Source organism: Aplysia californica, unplaced genomic scaffold, assembly GCF_000002075.1.
Source record: "Aplysia californica isolate F4 #8 unplaced genomic scaffold, AplCal3.0 scaffold00113, whole genome shotgun sequence".
Taxonomy (NCBI): Eukaryota; Metazoa; Mollusca; class Gastropoda; order Aplysiida; family Aplysiidae; genus Aplysia; species Aplysia californica.
The window spans coordinates 151,201-166,461 of NW_004797383.1; the positions used below are offsets into that span (position 1 = coordinate 151,201).

The following is a 15,261-nucleotide window of genomic DNA, read 5'->3' on the forward strand; positions in this document are numbered from 1 at the left end:
TCAGACACAACATATAATTTAAAGATTTAATCTGTTATTTAATTTTTATTGATGTCATAGTTTTATCATCTTTCACACATGATACATTTCCAGCAGTCACAAAAGCAGTATTCATGCAGTCTGCAGACATCCATTTTGAGTTTGAGCTACGAGATTGACAGATCACATTCATCAGACCATAGGCTGACCGCAGTACACAAAGCAGCACATAACTGACACCAGGAAGATGGTCCATCGTACTCTACTACTAGTACTAGTACTTTCTCAAGTTCATCAACATAAAATTATAGTTAGTTGCATTATCATCAACCTTTTGAGCCCTTGCCACCGGTAGACAGGTGGCGCATGATACTGCCTGTATGCCTAGCTACCTAGACACCGGTTAGGGAGACCTTACCCCCAACCCGGCAAGCCTGGGACAAAATACCTATGGATAACAGTGTTTACCACACAGGATGTTTAATGTTGATTATTTTGAAGATCTTTCTGAATTAGACCCTGGTAATGACAAGGACTACCCTGAGTGGGACAGAAAGTGATTCTGATGATCTTATGGATTTAAGTAATATATATATGGTTCAGGCAGAGGGGCACGGTAGCCTCAAGATGTCATGGCTCAAAGGGTTAACAGCTGATGCAAAACGTATATGTGCACAAACACCATACTCAAGCTGCAATTAGTTCAATTAGGAATAGGACAGATCTTCCTCGTGTTACTACTTTGTGTAAAGAGAAACGCATCAACAAAATAAATGGCAATTGATTTACAGCAAGGGAAAAAAAGAAACAACACGGGGACAAAAAAAAATATAAAAAGAAGGGAACCTATCCTTAGCGCCCTCCAACCACCCACTCACACACAACTCCTCATGACATCAACATTTGTCCCTGTACATCACATGATGCTTGAATGGCCGTTACTTGTCTGGCACCAAAACCACTCACCAATGTGGGAATACATAACAATACATTATTACACATTTCAGTTTGCAAACTTAGTTAACAATTTATATGTCAGCCCACCTGGGCAGAGAAAGATACAACATCCCAGCACACAAACCCAGAAACCGTACTCAATAAAAATCCTCCCCGTTTGGGAATCAAACTCAGAGTCAGAGGTCTTCTGTGTGTGACGCCAAAGCACCTACCTGCTACATCTATAGAGAGAAAAATGTACTCTGAATCTGAAGTCTTTATTTGGTCGAAAAGATAAAAGAAATTTGTTGACCCTATGTCTCAGATAAAATCCGACCAGAATTGGTTTGTTGTTAGTAAAAACAAGCACATTGACACATTCACGGTCATTTGGTATGCCTACCTGAAAAAGGCAAGACAAAAACAACAGAGATAGTGAATGGGAAGATGGTGCTCTCCTACCACCCACAGCCAACCATGGACAAGAGCATGAACTAACCTTCTACCCTAATCATAGAGACATTAGACTTAGCTTTAATTCACAAACAAAAAGAAGACCAGATTTCTCATTGCGAATAATACAAGAAACCCATCTCATGAAGCACAAAAAGGCATTAGCAAGTTAATTATACAAGCATGGCAAACCATGTGTTACAAGACAGTGGAAACAGGCGCCCATATAGTAAATTATTGGTAACCTTAAAGCCCATTCATTTACCTTGCTTTTAACGGAAAAAAATACTCATTTATCTTGAATTTGAATAGAAATTATTTGTGAATGAAGTTAAAGGTGGTTGGGTCGCCTGACGTCAGAAGTAAAATTGGAGAAAATGGCTGCCAAATTTTGGTGATTTCATATTTCAAAAGCTTGAGTGTTCTTGGAAGCTGTCTGTAAATGCGTTTCAAATGGACATAAAAGATGCTGAGCCCCCCCCCCCCCCCCCGAAAAAAAAATGTTGATAACAATTGCCCAACAGGTGGAAATAAACCAGTTTCTTTGCTTTGCTTTGATTATTTTGATCAGCCCCTGATGTCGCCAGGATGTAACACTATATTATATCACTTTTATTTAAACAAAAAAGATAGCAAATGTTTTAGACCTCATCCCCACAGATATAATTTAGGATCACACTCAAAGGGCCAGTTGCTTCGACCCAGCCAGTCTGGCAAATCTGGGCTAAGTGGAACACCACACCCTAGCACTAGCAGATAGACTAGACACTCGTAAAGTAAGCTTCTCATGGCACGACTCAAACTCACAACGACTGTGTGCATCTGTGAAAAGTCAGAAGTGCCTAACCAATATAAATACAAGACAAACAACAGTCAAGGATAGCTGGCATTACAATGGAATGCTGACAATACACATGTCGTATGGCATTATAAGTACAACTGACACAAAAACAGGAAGGGCTCCTCGCCAAAACCCACTATTTTAAATCCAATTTTCTTTGACTGAGAAAACAGGAAAAATTATTACTGTTAGTAACACTAGTGCTAGTCGTGTCAACATTTTTAATTTTAATAAAGACTTTTTTTAACACTACAGAATCAGTCAAAAACAAAGTTTTGTGGGGAATGTCTGTTGGAGCCAGGGTGCAATTCAGAGATAAAAAAAAAATTTCTAAACCAATGTTGGTATTTAAGGTTTCAGACGTGGAGCCCAACATTATTATCATTATATTCACTTTTAATTAAGAAATGGCAAAATTCTTTGGCACATGCTCCTCAATCATGTCTTTTCACATAGAGGAAAAAAAGGACAAAAACACCACCTTTTGCAAACCAACACACACAATTCAGCCCTTTCTTTACTTTCCATGTCAAAATTTTAAAGAACCAACATCAAAATTTTTCTGTTTCCCACACTCATTCTCAAAAGAAGTCATTTTTAGAGGGATGGGTGGAGATGGCCCAACAAGATCAAATATCTGTCCCACACGAGAATGGATCTCACCTTTTTTTTCCTGTAATGCAAAGAACCTAACACTACCAGTCAGTAGATGACCAACATCAGTTTTTTTTTAATAGAGGTTTTACCGCGCTCGCAACTGCATAAGGTCATGTGAGCGCCAAGGGGTGGATGTCAACAGAGAAGTCCTTACAGGGAATCACACTTACTCAGCCCATCTCTCTAGCTTCATTAGTTTAGTTTTTTAGTTTAGTAGGGATTTTTCGGCGCTCGCAACTGCATAAGGTCATATGGGTGCCAGAAGATTAGAGCTGTAACAAGAGAGTAACAAACATAAAAAAGATGAAGGGGAGATAAGGACGATAGATGTTTGATAGGAAAGAACAAGCAAACCATACCAGAGCACCCGCCAACCACCACTCTCTAGCTTCAACAGCACAAAGTCTGCTTGGACTATAAAGGCATCCCGGAAATAGTGGGTCACAAGAGTGAGACAAACATAAAAAGAAGTAGAGGAAAATGACAATTTTAAGGATTAGGGAAGAAAAAGCAGCAGTTCCCTGTTGTAGATCAGGCATAGTTTAGAGCATGACATTGATGAATCAGCCCATTTAAAATTCTACTGTGCATGAACGAGAAAAGTCCCCCCTTTTGGAATGGCCTAAAAACACTTCAGTCAGTAAATTCTCATGAGGGACGTCATCAAAGACAAACTGGACATGACAGATTAGATGCTGACAAACTATTCCCACTAAAAGTTAAGAAAATTAAATCTAACAGACTAAAAGTTGACAAATTACAATACTGATGGAAGCAATGAACAAAATCGAAGCTAACAGCAACACTAACAAGAATTTTATGGAAACGTCACTCTGCACTCAGTACATGGTGTACATAATTATGGCACATGTGTCTCCTACCATGAGACAATGTTTTTCGGTAAAAAGGTGTACATGTACACTTTGTTGCAAAAGAAGCAAAAATAATACATTTGTTGCTAAAAATAGCACACTGTGATCAAAGATCAATCCCAATACTCAACATGCCTTGCCTTCTAGAAACAAACTTGCAACGTTCGACTGCATCTTTACACTACTCCTTACATTATTAAACAAGAAGTCAGTCAGTACTGTCAGACATAGCAAACATTCATTCATAAAATGTAGTGGCTAATACTTAAGATAATACATGTATAAATCACGACAAAATTTTTGGCTTTAAAAGGAAACAAATATGAAAATGAAAGCACAGATTACACTTTTTTTTTCCTTGCATACATGAAGCATTCATTCCCCTCAAATGACTGACTGAACACATCTTTTTAATGAAATGGAGGAGGGGGGCAGAGCAGTAAAGACCCGCTTGTAATATAATGTGCATGCTTTTCTATGTTATTTGTTGACAATGATTAAGACTCTAATATATGTTAAACTTTCATTCAAATGGATGAGTTTGTAACAGACATTATAAAGAAAAAAAGGCAAGCTTTACAAGTATAGATATTCACATGTTGCTGTTTTACAACTGGAGGCAGGTGGGACAATTTCCTGCATCACAACGCTGTGGGTCTAGTCTCATCAACTAGGTATGTGACGGAAAATTGCAATTGTAGTAGAAAACCTAATGAACACGGAAATGACGCGACAGGTTTCTGTGCAGTAGCTTTAACAAATCAAGCAACACAAATCTTCTTTGTCTTGGCATCTTTACCAATTGATCTATAAAATTCAAAAACTTAAATCAGCACCATTTCTAATATAATGGGTACCAGGTAACCTGAGTAACCATTATGATAACCAAAAAGACTGTCGATATTTTATCACACAATGACAATTTAAATCATCCGAGAGGCCAGATGCATCTACCTTGTCTGGAAGTGCCAATTCTGAGTTAGAAACAGCATCTCAGCATGGCAGTCAGGCTGAGACACTTGATAAAATAACTTTTACATAAAGGAAAATTGAACTAATGTCTACTGCTTGCAGCTTGTGCTAGTGGAGAGCTTGTAAACCATTACATCATAGGATAGGCACCAGTATTCTCATCCCATCATCATCAGATTCACTAACTTGTTAACCGGCAATGATAGAAATCAGTCTGTGATAATTGATGGACAAAAAGCCGGGAAAGGCATCCTCTGAACACAACAGAATGGTTTCATTGATATTTTGGGTTCTGGAACAAAAACGGACACAAGTTTATTTTTAAAAGCCACGCATTTGTCTATTAATCTATGATTTGTGGCCACATCTCCAATCCATTTCCTTTTCAGAAGTTAACCTTCTATGATTTGTAGCCATATCTCCAATCAATTTCTTTTTATCTTTCAAAGACGTCAAATGAAATGCCCTATATTCTAATAAGGAAAAAAAAAAATACCAGTATACACACAAGTAGATACAAAACAGCTTCTCTATTAAGTTTGATTAGAAGTATTTTGTTCATCTTAGCTTCACTCTGAAAATTCACTGAATTTGAGGAAAGATTTCAATTTGTTGGGCAAGGGAAGGAGGTCCACATTGTCATCCACAGACGGCGGGAGCTGTGAGCGAATGGCTATTCTGCACCAGTCAGACAGCGACAGAACAGGAAACAAAAGCTTGTGCAGTAACGGCCTCACCCGAGGATAACTACTACACAAGGAGATACGCTTAAGTTTTATGGAGAGAAGAGGTAGTTTAGGTCTGCTGCCAGCTTTCACAAGCAACTTCCACGCTAACAACTCAGGGTTGTCCTCTTGAATAATCTCTGGATTTTCCAGAAAACCTTTTGAAAGACTGAGGGAAACTAATTCTGACATTTCTTCATCACTGACAGTTGCTCTGTACGACAGTAGAAGTCTGATCTTTTCCACAGAGTTATGGACATAGGCAGAGATGATAGGCTTGCTCTTTTTTCCTCCTCGCGCTTCATTGGCATCTGCCCCATTCTCCAGCAGAAGCTTCATCATGCTGGCAGGAATGTGGGATGTGCAGGCTGCGCATCCAAGCGGAGTCCGTCTGTTCTGATCCATCCTGTTCACATCCATGCCCAAATCCAGGAATTCCTTGACCAAGCTCATGGTGCTGAACAAAACTGCCGCGGGTAGCAACGTCGCTTGGGTGGGACAAGCACCCGCCTTCAGAAGCACCTTGCAGATCAGCACTGGGGGAAAGCCGTCATCTTGCCCACAACTTCCAACGCCATTTTCACCATTCATAATGTCAGTGTTCCAAAAATACCAGCCTTCTGAGGCTAGTCTGCAAGCAATAGAGAACGGTGTGTCACCATAATTGTTTGATACATTCACGTCGCAGCCCGCCTTTATCAAGATGTTGACAAGGCTGACTTGATCGTTCAAACAGGCCAACAAGATGGGAGAACAGCCTGAGTCGTCGACTGCATTAATGTTCGCACCATGGGCAAAGAGCTGCTCCAGAATGAGGCCGCGTACGTACGGAAAGTCGTCTGAGCAGCATAGGTGGTGCATGGCTGTCATGCCATCAGTGCTCCCTGCATTCACATCTACACCCTGTTCTAACAGTGAGATAACCTGAGGACGGTCAGCCATTTGACAAGCCAGGCTGAGCTTGGACATTCGGGGGTCGTGTTCTAGTGTCCCTATGACCGGCTTATTGGCCAGTATGTCGTCCAGGTCCATGGCACCCAAGTCCATGGCATTGATGTGGTCACTCAAGCTGCTCGAGTCCACCATGGCCATATCGGGATCAGGCAAACTCATACACAGGAACAACAACCCTCTCTCAGGACTCAATCATCCACCAGGGCAAACACCATCTGAATGAAAGAGAAATAAAAGAGAGAAAAACTTTATAATATAGTCAAGCGCAGATAACACAAATGCAACTCTAAATCACTGATAGCTTGTACAATATGCCATTTCCCGACTGAACAGTGAAATTTTTTTGGTTTGTATTGGCAACACTATTTTCTCAAACACCCATGAAAAGGCTATGTCAAACAGCTGGTCTTGAAAGAACAGGATCAAATTTTCCCTCACAATTGTCTCGAATTCAAGTCACCCTGCAGCACGAAGCAAAACAACAGACCCATCATCATCAAGTATGTAAATCATGTTACATGAGCCCACCAGCCTCACCCCCGCACAGCGTGATACACACATTAGCTGTAGTGTGTGTAACACATTATCTGTGTAATGTGTGCAGAACTCTTTACCTCCCTTCAATCTATATGAGGGCGGGTGCTGGGTGGTAAGGACAGTGCTGCATTGCATTGGGCAGTATGTGTGAATTATATTAGCGTTTCTGTGAACGTATGTGCATGCATGTTGATTGAACGTGTTGGTAGGCCCTATGGATCCAGAAATGATTACAACATAAGAAAGGTGGGTGCCATGTTTTGACCAGTGCTGGCTGCATCGTTTTGACCATAATTAATCCTTATTTGAAGTAAGACCAAGGTATTATTTCCTTTTTTTATAGTTGTAAAGCTCATCAGCATCACTGAACAAAACACACTGCTAGTATCAAGACACATCATCACCAGGGGCGGTTTGTTAACTGGGCAAATTTTTGTCAGCTCAACTGTTGACAAGAAATTTATTGCTAATGATGATTTTCATTCAGTTTTAAGTAAATCCGAAAAAAACAGGTATCAACATTCAAAAAGCACCTAGCCGATTTGAAGGCGTTCAAATACACAAGTGGGATTCACTGCTGTTTTGTCGTGACACAGCCTCATTCTTTCACCTTTGATTATCACACCAGCTCGTAACTTTAAATCGTCTCCCGTCAAGCCGTCACGTCGCAGAACTTCGTACGAGGACAAACGAACGCGGCGGGTACAGCGATTAAGTCAATCCACTGGACAAATCCATCGACTGCCCTAAGACTACTAAGAGCGAATATACCATCCCTTGATTGCCAAATTGGCCTCCGTGTTGCTTACAAAATCAGTAATGAGACTGTCTTGAGTCTTGAGCAGCACAGACACATGAAATATTTTATCAGCTCAATACGACATGTACTTATCATCCAGCCTTTCTCTACTATCATCAGAACATTTATTGTCAGCATGGCATTAATCTTATTGAATTTTTAGCCACCTATAGTTAATGTTTGGTGACTATCCATTGCTTTCTCCCCACTAATAATGTACCTGGCCCATATGAGTCTAGCCAGCGAAAAGAGGAATCGTCTAGTGAAGATATAGAAGGAGAATTATAACGAGGAGCGATAGGCTCTCGGCTGTCAGAGTCTGGGCCGAAAACAATGGGCCTACCCCCTCCCTTCCCTCCCCTTATCCACCGCCACCCCAGCTAGACACCAAGTTCTATAATTAGCATTTGACACACTTCCCCACTTTGTTACCAGTGTTCTGAGAACTGAGATGAACGTTTGATTACATAATGATGGAAAACTGTTGTGTGCTAACTTTGTCCAGCTTTGTATAGTATCTGATTGTAGACTTAATCTGCATGGGACAGCGTCATTGGTACAATATCAATTGACTTTTTGCCATCATAGAGTACTAGATGTTCTTGTTACATATTTACAGGTCGAGTGCAGGTCGATATTGTGTGTGGGAGTGTACAAATTTAGTAGAAAGTAAAAGTCTTTGGTTAAAGTACCAGAGGCCATGACCAGCAGTTCATTGCGCTTCTCACTTTCAGTTTGTTTTCCTGCATAGACTCTAGTAGTGTTTCTTTTTCTATGCCGTTCAAGTCAGTTTCTATTAACTCAGTAACTTCCATCATACATTAATCGTAATATTGTTTCTTGACACTACCATAATTATTTCAGCTCTTTCAAATTTATACTAAAATGTTTACAGTGCTGTGTGTGTGAGTGGGGGAGGGGGTGGGGTTGGCGAAAGTAGGGGTATAAAATGAGGAAAGAGAGAGAGAGAGAGAGAGGGATAGAGAGAGAGAGAAAGAGAGAGAATGTGTTTGTGCGTGTGTGTTAGTGTGTTTGTGTGTGTGTGTGTGTGTGTGTGTGTGTGTGTGTGTGTGTGTGTGAGTGTGTGTGTGTGTGTGTGTGTGTGAGTGTGTGTGTGTGTGTGTTGTGAAGGAAGGGGCTGATGGGAGGAAAAAAGAGTCTTTGTGAATGATGGCCGGTCAGTTCTATAAACCACGAGCCGCCATTGATCATCACATATTACAATGTTAAAGCTTGTTCACTTTCATCTGACTGCGATTAAAACAAGATAACATAAATTCACTCTGTTCCATCTTCTCGGATCTTTGCATACGTGTATAAAAGTCGGATGACCAGCGCATTCATAAAAGTCATTGCAAACTAAGGTTGACACGTTTTCTTTGACGAAAGCCTAAAGCAGGTTAAAAAAATTATAGGGTATTTACATCATACACCTAAAACATTTAAAAGTCGACATATTTTCCTCATCACCACCTTTTAACTTTCCCCAGAGAAACACAATTCAAGAGACGGGGCGAATATTTTTCGAGACTAACGTGGAGATGTCTAAACAGCCGGGGGATGAAATCGACAAGCTTACACTGAAATGTGGGGGCAGGGCGGTGTCTCTGTCTCAATATGAGCAATTTGTAGGCAAGGCTACTGTAAGTTACAGTAGAGCACACCTATAAAAAACACTCTTGTAAAGAACTGACGGAAATAAAGAACACATTTCTTTGCCCCGTTTTTTTCTCTTTGTGTCGTTTCTATTTTGATGCATTTAGCAAACATACGATAAAGAACTGACGGCTGTAACGAACCAATTTCCTTGCCCAACAAGTCTTTTTCCCTCTTATTTACATCTGAAGTAGTAAAGAACCAGCCCATCTCTATGAATTGACCGAACCAAGAGTTGCCCAACAGACACGCGAATCTCCCTACACAGTGACCACACACTGTCCACACACTATTGGCACAAGCCGATGGCTGACCAAATGGATTCGCATCATTTTTTCTTTGTTCGGCGAAGCCCCTAGCCTGGGGCCTGGGGTGGGGGGAGGCTCAATTCAATTTTTGGACATTGACACTAGTGTGAAAACAGCAGTGCTTTCCGATGCTGAAATTGTTGAACAAGTGAAGGAAGCTTCTACTTCTCACACAGACAGTGAAGACAATGAGCAGATAACTGTGACTGTGACAGTGACAGTGAGCTTCGCGGAGGCAGATCAAAGTGTGGAGAAATTGAGAAAATATTTCGTCGTCAATGGGGGGGGGGATTTTTTAATGTTCTTGGGAACATGTAAAGTTTTTCATGAATGAAGGAAAAAGGGAGAAGTAGGAAACATCCATAACTTCCTTTTTTCCTTCTCTTGGAAAGAAATAATTTACTGTACATGATGTAACATGTGTATACTATTCATATAAAACTGACTGAAAAGGACTGAGAAAAAAGTATGTTTGTGGGTGTATAGAGAAATTTAAAGAACTATTGATATAAAGAACTATTTTTACTGCCCGAGCTTGTTCTTTATATTATCAATGTATCACTGTACTAATTTTATGATTTTGCAGGTAATAGAGGGCCCCAGGAGAATAACTTTTTGATTACTGGGCCAACATTTTTTTAAAAAATATTTTTGTCTGTTCACTGGCCTGTAAAAGTGTCTAGCAAAGTTTCATGGACACAAATAAAATCCCCAATTGAGCTAGAATTTGTTTAATGCGGTCAGACAAAAGTGAACAAGCTACAGTAATCTCCGCCTAAACGCACGCCATACAAAAGCATGCTCCGCTCAAACGCACGCTTTTGTCTTCTGACGTTTTTTTCACTATATAATTTAGACGTACAAACGCACGGTCACTCCCTCTAAACGCACGCTCCGATCTGCGAAACACGCAGACAGGTAAAGCTTTACTAAGGGAAATTTTCACTACGACAAGCCTAGAAAACCTGGTATTTGGTGAGACTGCCCCTTACGCTGAACAAAGAGAGTGATGGACAGCGTTTTCACACCCAACTTTCCACTTACACATAGCCTAGGTCTGGTCGGTGAAATGTTGGGGGGATGGGGGGGACTGAAACGTTATTTGATTGGTCTCTGGAAATGCATCTCTTTTGAGAGAAAGTTTCTGACTGGTGTCTGAGAGACTGCGTGTTGGCTAATGTTTAGTTAGACCTAAGCCTATGATGCGCAACACGTGTGAATGCTCGTTCATGAATTTACGGTCGGGGGTGGTCGCTTGGAAAGCCACGGGGCTGGGCAGTTGTCTCTATGACTATCACCAACAATTTCTTTTCAGGCTATTGGTTCCCGACATTTTATGGTTCATTCATTACATCAAGTCCGTCTTTCTGCCCCCCCCCCCCCCCCCCACACACCCATCAGTCGGGGAATCTTTTACAAAAAAACATTATCAGCCAAAGTGACCCCACCCCAAAGGGAGGTAACTAGTATATCAAGACAATGAGAAGACTGCGTCCCATCCTCCATTTGCTGAGGTTCATGTAAACGCACGTTCCGTATAAACACACGCTAAGGAGCCCTCCCGAGCACTGTGCGTTTGGACGGAGACTACTGTATACCTGTGTGTGTGTGAGTTGTAAGGCATTAGAACTTCCATGAATCTAGTACAAGAAGATGGGTGCCTGATGGTGGGTTGTAATCAAAGTCAGACAGTGTTGCTCCGCATTGGGCCACAAGATGTGTGAATTGTTTGGGGTGGTGTGTATGTGTGTGTGATTGTTTGAACTTTAAAGAATGGACAGGGAAGACAATACAAAGAATTAACAGAAGGGATAGGTGGTTTGCTCTGACCAGTGTTGGTTACATCATTATGATCATGATCTGACATTATAACAGCAATTTCATTTTAGTTACGGCTTATCAATTTATCCCTCTTTTCCAAACACTGCATCATCACAGTTACTCCCCTTGAGTTTCTTCAAAATTTCTCTGTAATTTTTCATTTGATCGTCAGTTTACCTAGTTTTATGGGTTTTTCATTCTTCTTTATCATTGCAAGAAAACCATTGATTTGCTAAAATGCTCCCATTTCTAAACCAAAAAGCTAGTTCTAGCAACCCTCAAAAATGCAAGTCAAAGTCACCATGTATTACACATGCTTCAGAAAGCGAAACTAGAAAAAGACTTGAATAGAACACATGTGTGTTGATTATGGGTCAAGGAGAGGTATTGACTTCAGAACTTACAAGATGTCAGTCTGTTAAAAAATCTAACCATAAAAATCTCTACCTGCCACCTCAAAAGGAGCTGCAGTGCTAAATACTAGCAGAAAAAAGAACTTGCAGTTGCGCTTATATTATGAGTCATATTTGCAATTCTTATTTCCATTCGAGGTCTTCAAGATTCCATGAAAGAGAACGGGATAATTCCGGTTTGGCCAAGAAATAATTATTAAATATTACTATCTTAACTCTAACCCTACCCTTACCCCTACCCCAAACCCCGACACATAATATAATAACGTTTTACTTCCAAACTCACTAACAAATGCACTGCTTTTGGGGGATAAACCGCCATATTTTTCGCAGGAGAATACACAGGGTATGGCCTTGAACACTTTGCCCCAGAGGACGCTGATCGGTGATGGTAAGAAGCCATCCCATTCCCCCACGAGACGCCAATCGGCGGCGGTGTGATATCAACAAAATGTGGTAGCAATTATTTCCTTTTTGACATCATCATCATAAATTTATATATATATATATATATATATATATAAATATATATATATATATATTATGCCTTTCACCCCAGGCAGGGTATATAAGCTACATACAAGCTCCTTCCATTTATCTATGTCCTGGCCCATCCTTCCAAGCTCGTTCCAAGTGAGCTTCATACCTCTCATGTCCCTTTCCACGCATCTCCTCCATGTGTCCAGTGGCCTACTCCTGCATCGCACTCCCTGTGGGTTCCACTGCAGTGACTGTTGTCAGCGACTGTCGTGTGATGTTTCCGCTTGGATTTCTGAGGGTGTGTCCCATCCATCACCACTTTCTTTAAAGTCCTATTTCTACTTCTATATTATTTTGTTCTGTCTTTTCCTACAGCTCTTCAATTCTTATTCTATCCTGCCACTTTGTTTTTAGGTTACTCTTCATACATCTGTTGATGAAAGTCTGGACTTTATTCACTTGTCTTTGTTGTCTTCCTAGTTTCTCAGTCGTAGAGGAGCACAGATTTGACATTGGAGTTTGAAAGTCGAATCTTGATGAGCAGTGAGATGTTGCTTGCTTTCCCGACTTCTGATAATTGACTGAATGCTGACCTTGCCTTGGTGGTTCTTGCTTTTACATCTGCTTCCATTTCACCTTTGCCATTGATGACATTTCCAATGTAGGTAAAGGAGTCCACTTCTTCCACGGGAGTGTCTTCCACTGTCACAAAAGGGCTTGAAATTTTTCCTCGCTTCACTACTTTCAACTTGCCCGGATGTACACGTAGGCCAACACTCCTTGATAGGCTGTTGAGTTTCTTGGTCTTTTTTTGCATCTGAGCAGGTGTATGAGAGAAGTGCAAGGTCATCGGCGGAGCACAAGTCGTGCAGATCGGTAACTTGCATTTTTGCATAATTTAGCATTTTTCTTGCATAATTTGGCCATCTAAATTTGCATAATTGTACGAGGACAGATAAATAAAAGATTATAACATGTGTATAAATTAATACCACCAAAAAAAAAACACGGTGAGATCTAGTCAACAGTAACTGGCGAGGGAATCCCAAGAGTCTAGGGGGAAACCCCCGAAGACGACAAAAATATTATTCACACCAGGTGTGCGAATAAGAAATAATTTTTTTCGCGCAGGGTCGAGCCTACGTTGATTTTGGACCTCGTTTGTCACACCCGGATATCCCACCTTAGCTTTCTGTACAGGATTCACAGATTTTCAGTATCACTGCATCTTGCCCTCCCTATAGTTCTTCCCCTCTCACACTGAATAGGTCTACTTGGGCTATTCTAGTGTACTTTGAGTTTGAGCATTAATGTTTGTCTTTCACGTTTATTATATACGCCTATATATATTATATGATATGAATCATGACAGTCCATTGGTTCTAGGCTCAAAACAAGATTTATTTTTATATACATGTAGTTTATATTAAATTAATATATACACAGGCGAATATGATGAAGGGTATATAAGTCGCACAAGACCCCAGGCGCCACCACACTCTGTACGTAATCAAGATTGTAAATATTTTGTACGTGACTCTTACTTGAAATTATCTCCCAACCCCTCAAATCGGTGGGAAATAACCTTGCTTTGATAAATTGATGGTTTTCATCTCAGCATTCTAGAGTTCAACAGTATATATGTAATAATAATGGGTGTTTCGCGAAAATGGGCTTCTGTGGCGCTCACCCGGAAAGTTCCTCCTTTTTTAGAATTCTGAGTTGAGACCCATGTGATTTACATAAGATGAAATTGGTTTTCAAAATGCTGTGACAATCTATATTTTTGATGGTTCGTGATTATTATAGCTAAAATCTTGAATTTTTTGCCACCTTGTTTTGTACTGTCACACCCTTTGGTGCAGAAAAGCAAGCATTAGACCAAATACAGAGGAACCTGCCTTAACGGAAACCTGTATAAAACGGAAACCTGTCTTAACGGAATCTCCCCGCTCCCCCCTTGTATTTGTATCTCTTTAATTTTACCTGTATAAAACGGAAACCTGTCCAACGCGGAAACGGAAAGAAAAATCCGCTCCTTTCCAAGGGTATCACCTGTCTAAGACGGAAAATGCTTTACCCGCTCAGCCCTGATTTGAAACAAAACTCACAAGTTTGGTTCCGCCAGCTCTAAACTTAACGCCATGGCTATGCCGCTGGGCGAGGAAGGGGAGTAGGGGTGCACTTTGGGGGTAGATGTTACCCCACCATGTGAGCCCTGAGTGATGCAGATGGTCAGTGGAGTGTGGGTGTGAAATCTCACGACTGCCCGTGAGAGTGCTCAAGTAGCGAACCACTGCGGAAACTTTCCTGGGTAGCCAGAAACCAGAGGTGTGAAATTAGTTTGACCAATGCCTGCCGCCCTGATCGTACGGCCAGCCGAGAAAAGAGTTCTTCGAATCGTTACAATGATGACAGTGAAGGGTGGCATTGGTGGGTGGGACTAAGGGTGAAAGCAAAGGAGATGTTCAAACGTTTCTGTTTTTAATAGGTCAAACAGTGGTCCTATGAAAGGCAAGCACTGGTGGTAATTGGATACGTAAGATTATCAGACAGGATAGCAGTTGACAGGTGTGAAGTTTTGACCACTGCTTGCCAATCGGACAAGCGATCCTTGATCCCACCGGCTGGGCCTACATGTACAAAGTCATAGACAAGTCTACTTCTGACAAACTCAACCAAAAAAGCTATCCTCATATCGTTTTATCCAATGTGTATGTTGTATGATTTGTGTGTGTGTAACATGCTATATTATTAAATATAAAAAAAGGCTATTCACACGTGTATATCATGCATGATGTGTGTGTGCGTGTCTCTCTCTCTCTCTCTCTCTCTCCCTCCCCCCCTCCCTCTCTCTC

The 15,261-nt window shown here is 40.9% G+C and overlaps 1 protein-coding gene across 8 annotated transcripts in view; it reads right to left on the minus strand.

The window, feature by feature from the left end:
* Positions 1–3,671: 3,671 nt before the first annotated feature.
* Positions 3,672–15,261, minus strand: part of LOC101851116 (putative ankyrin repeat protein RF_0381) — a 17,447-nt gene continuing 5,857 nt past the window's right edge. For all 8 annotated transcript variants that reach the window (XM_005095763.3, XM_005095761.3, XM_005095757.3 and 5 more), the window contains exon 2: positions 3,672–6,604. In XM_005095763.3, the coding sequence (XP_005095820.1) occupies positions 5,280–6,548 (1,269 nt within the window). In that variant the 5' untranslated portion in view covers positions 6,549–6,604 and the 3' untranslated portion in view covers positions 3,672–5,279. The remainder of the gene's footprint in view (positions 6,605–15,261) is intronic.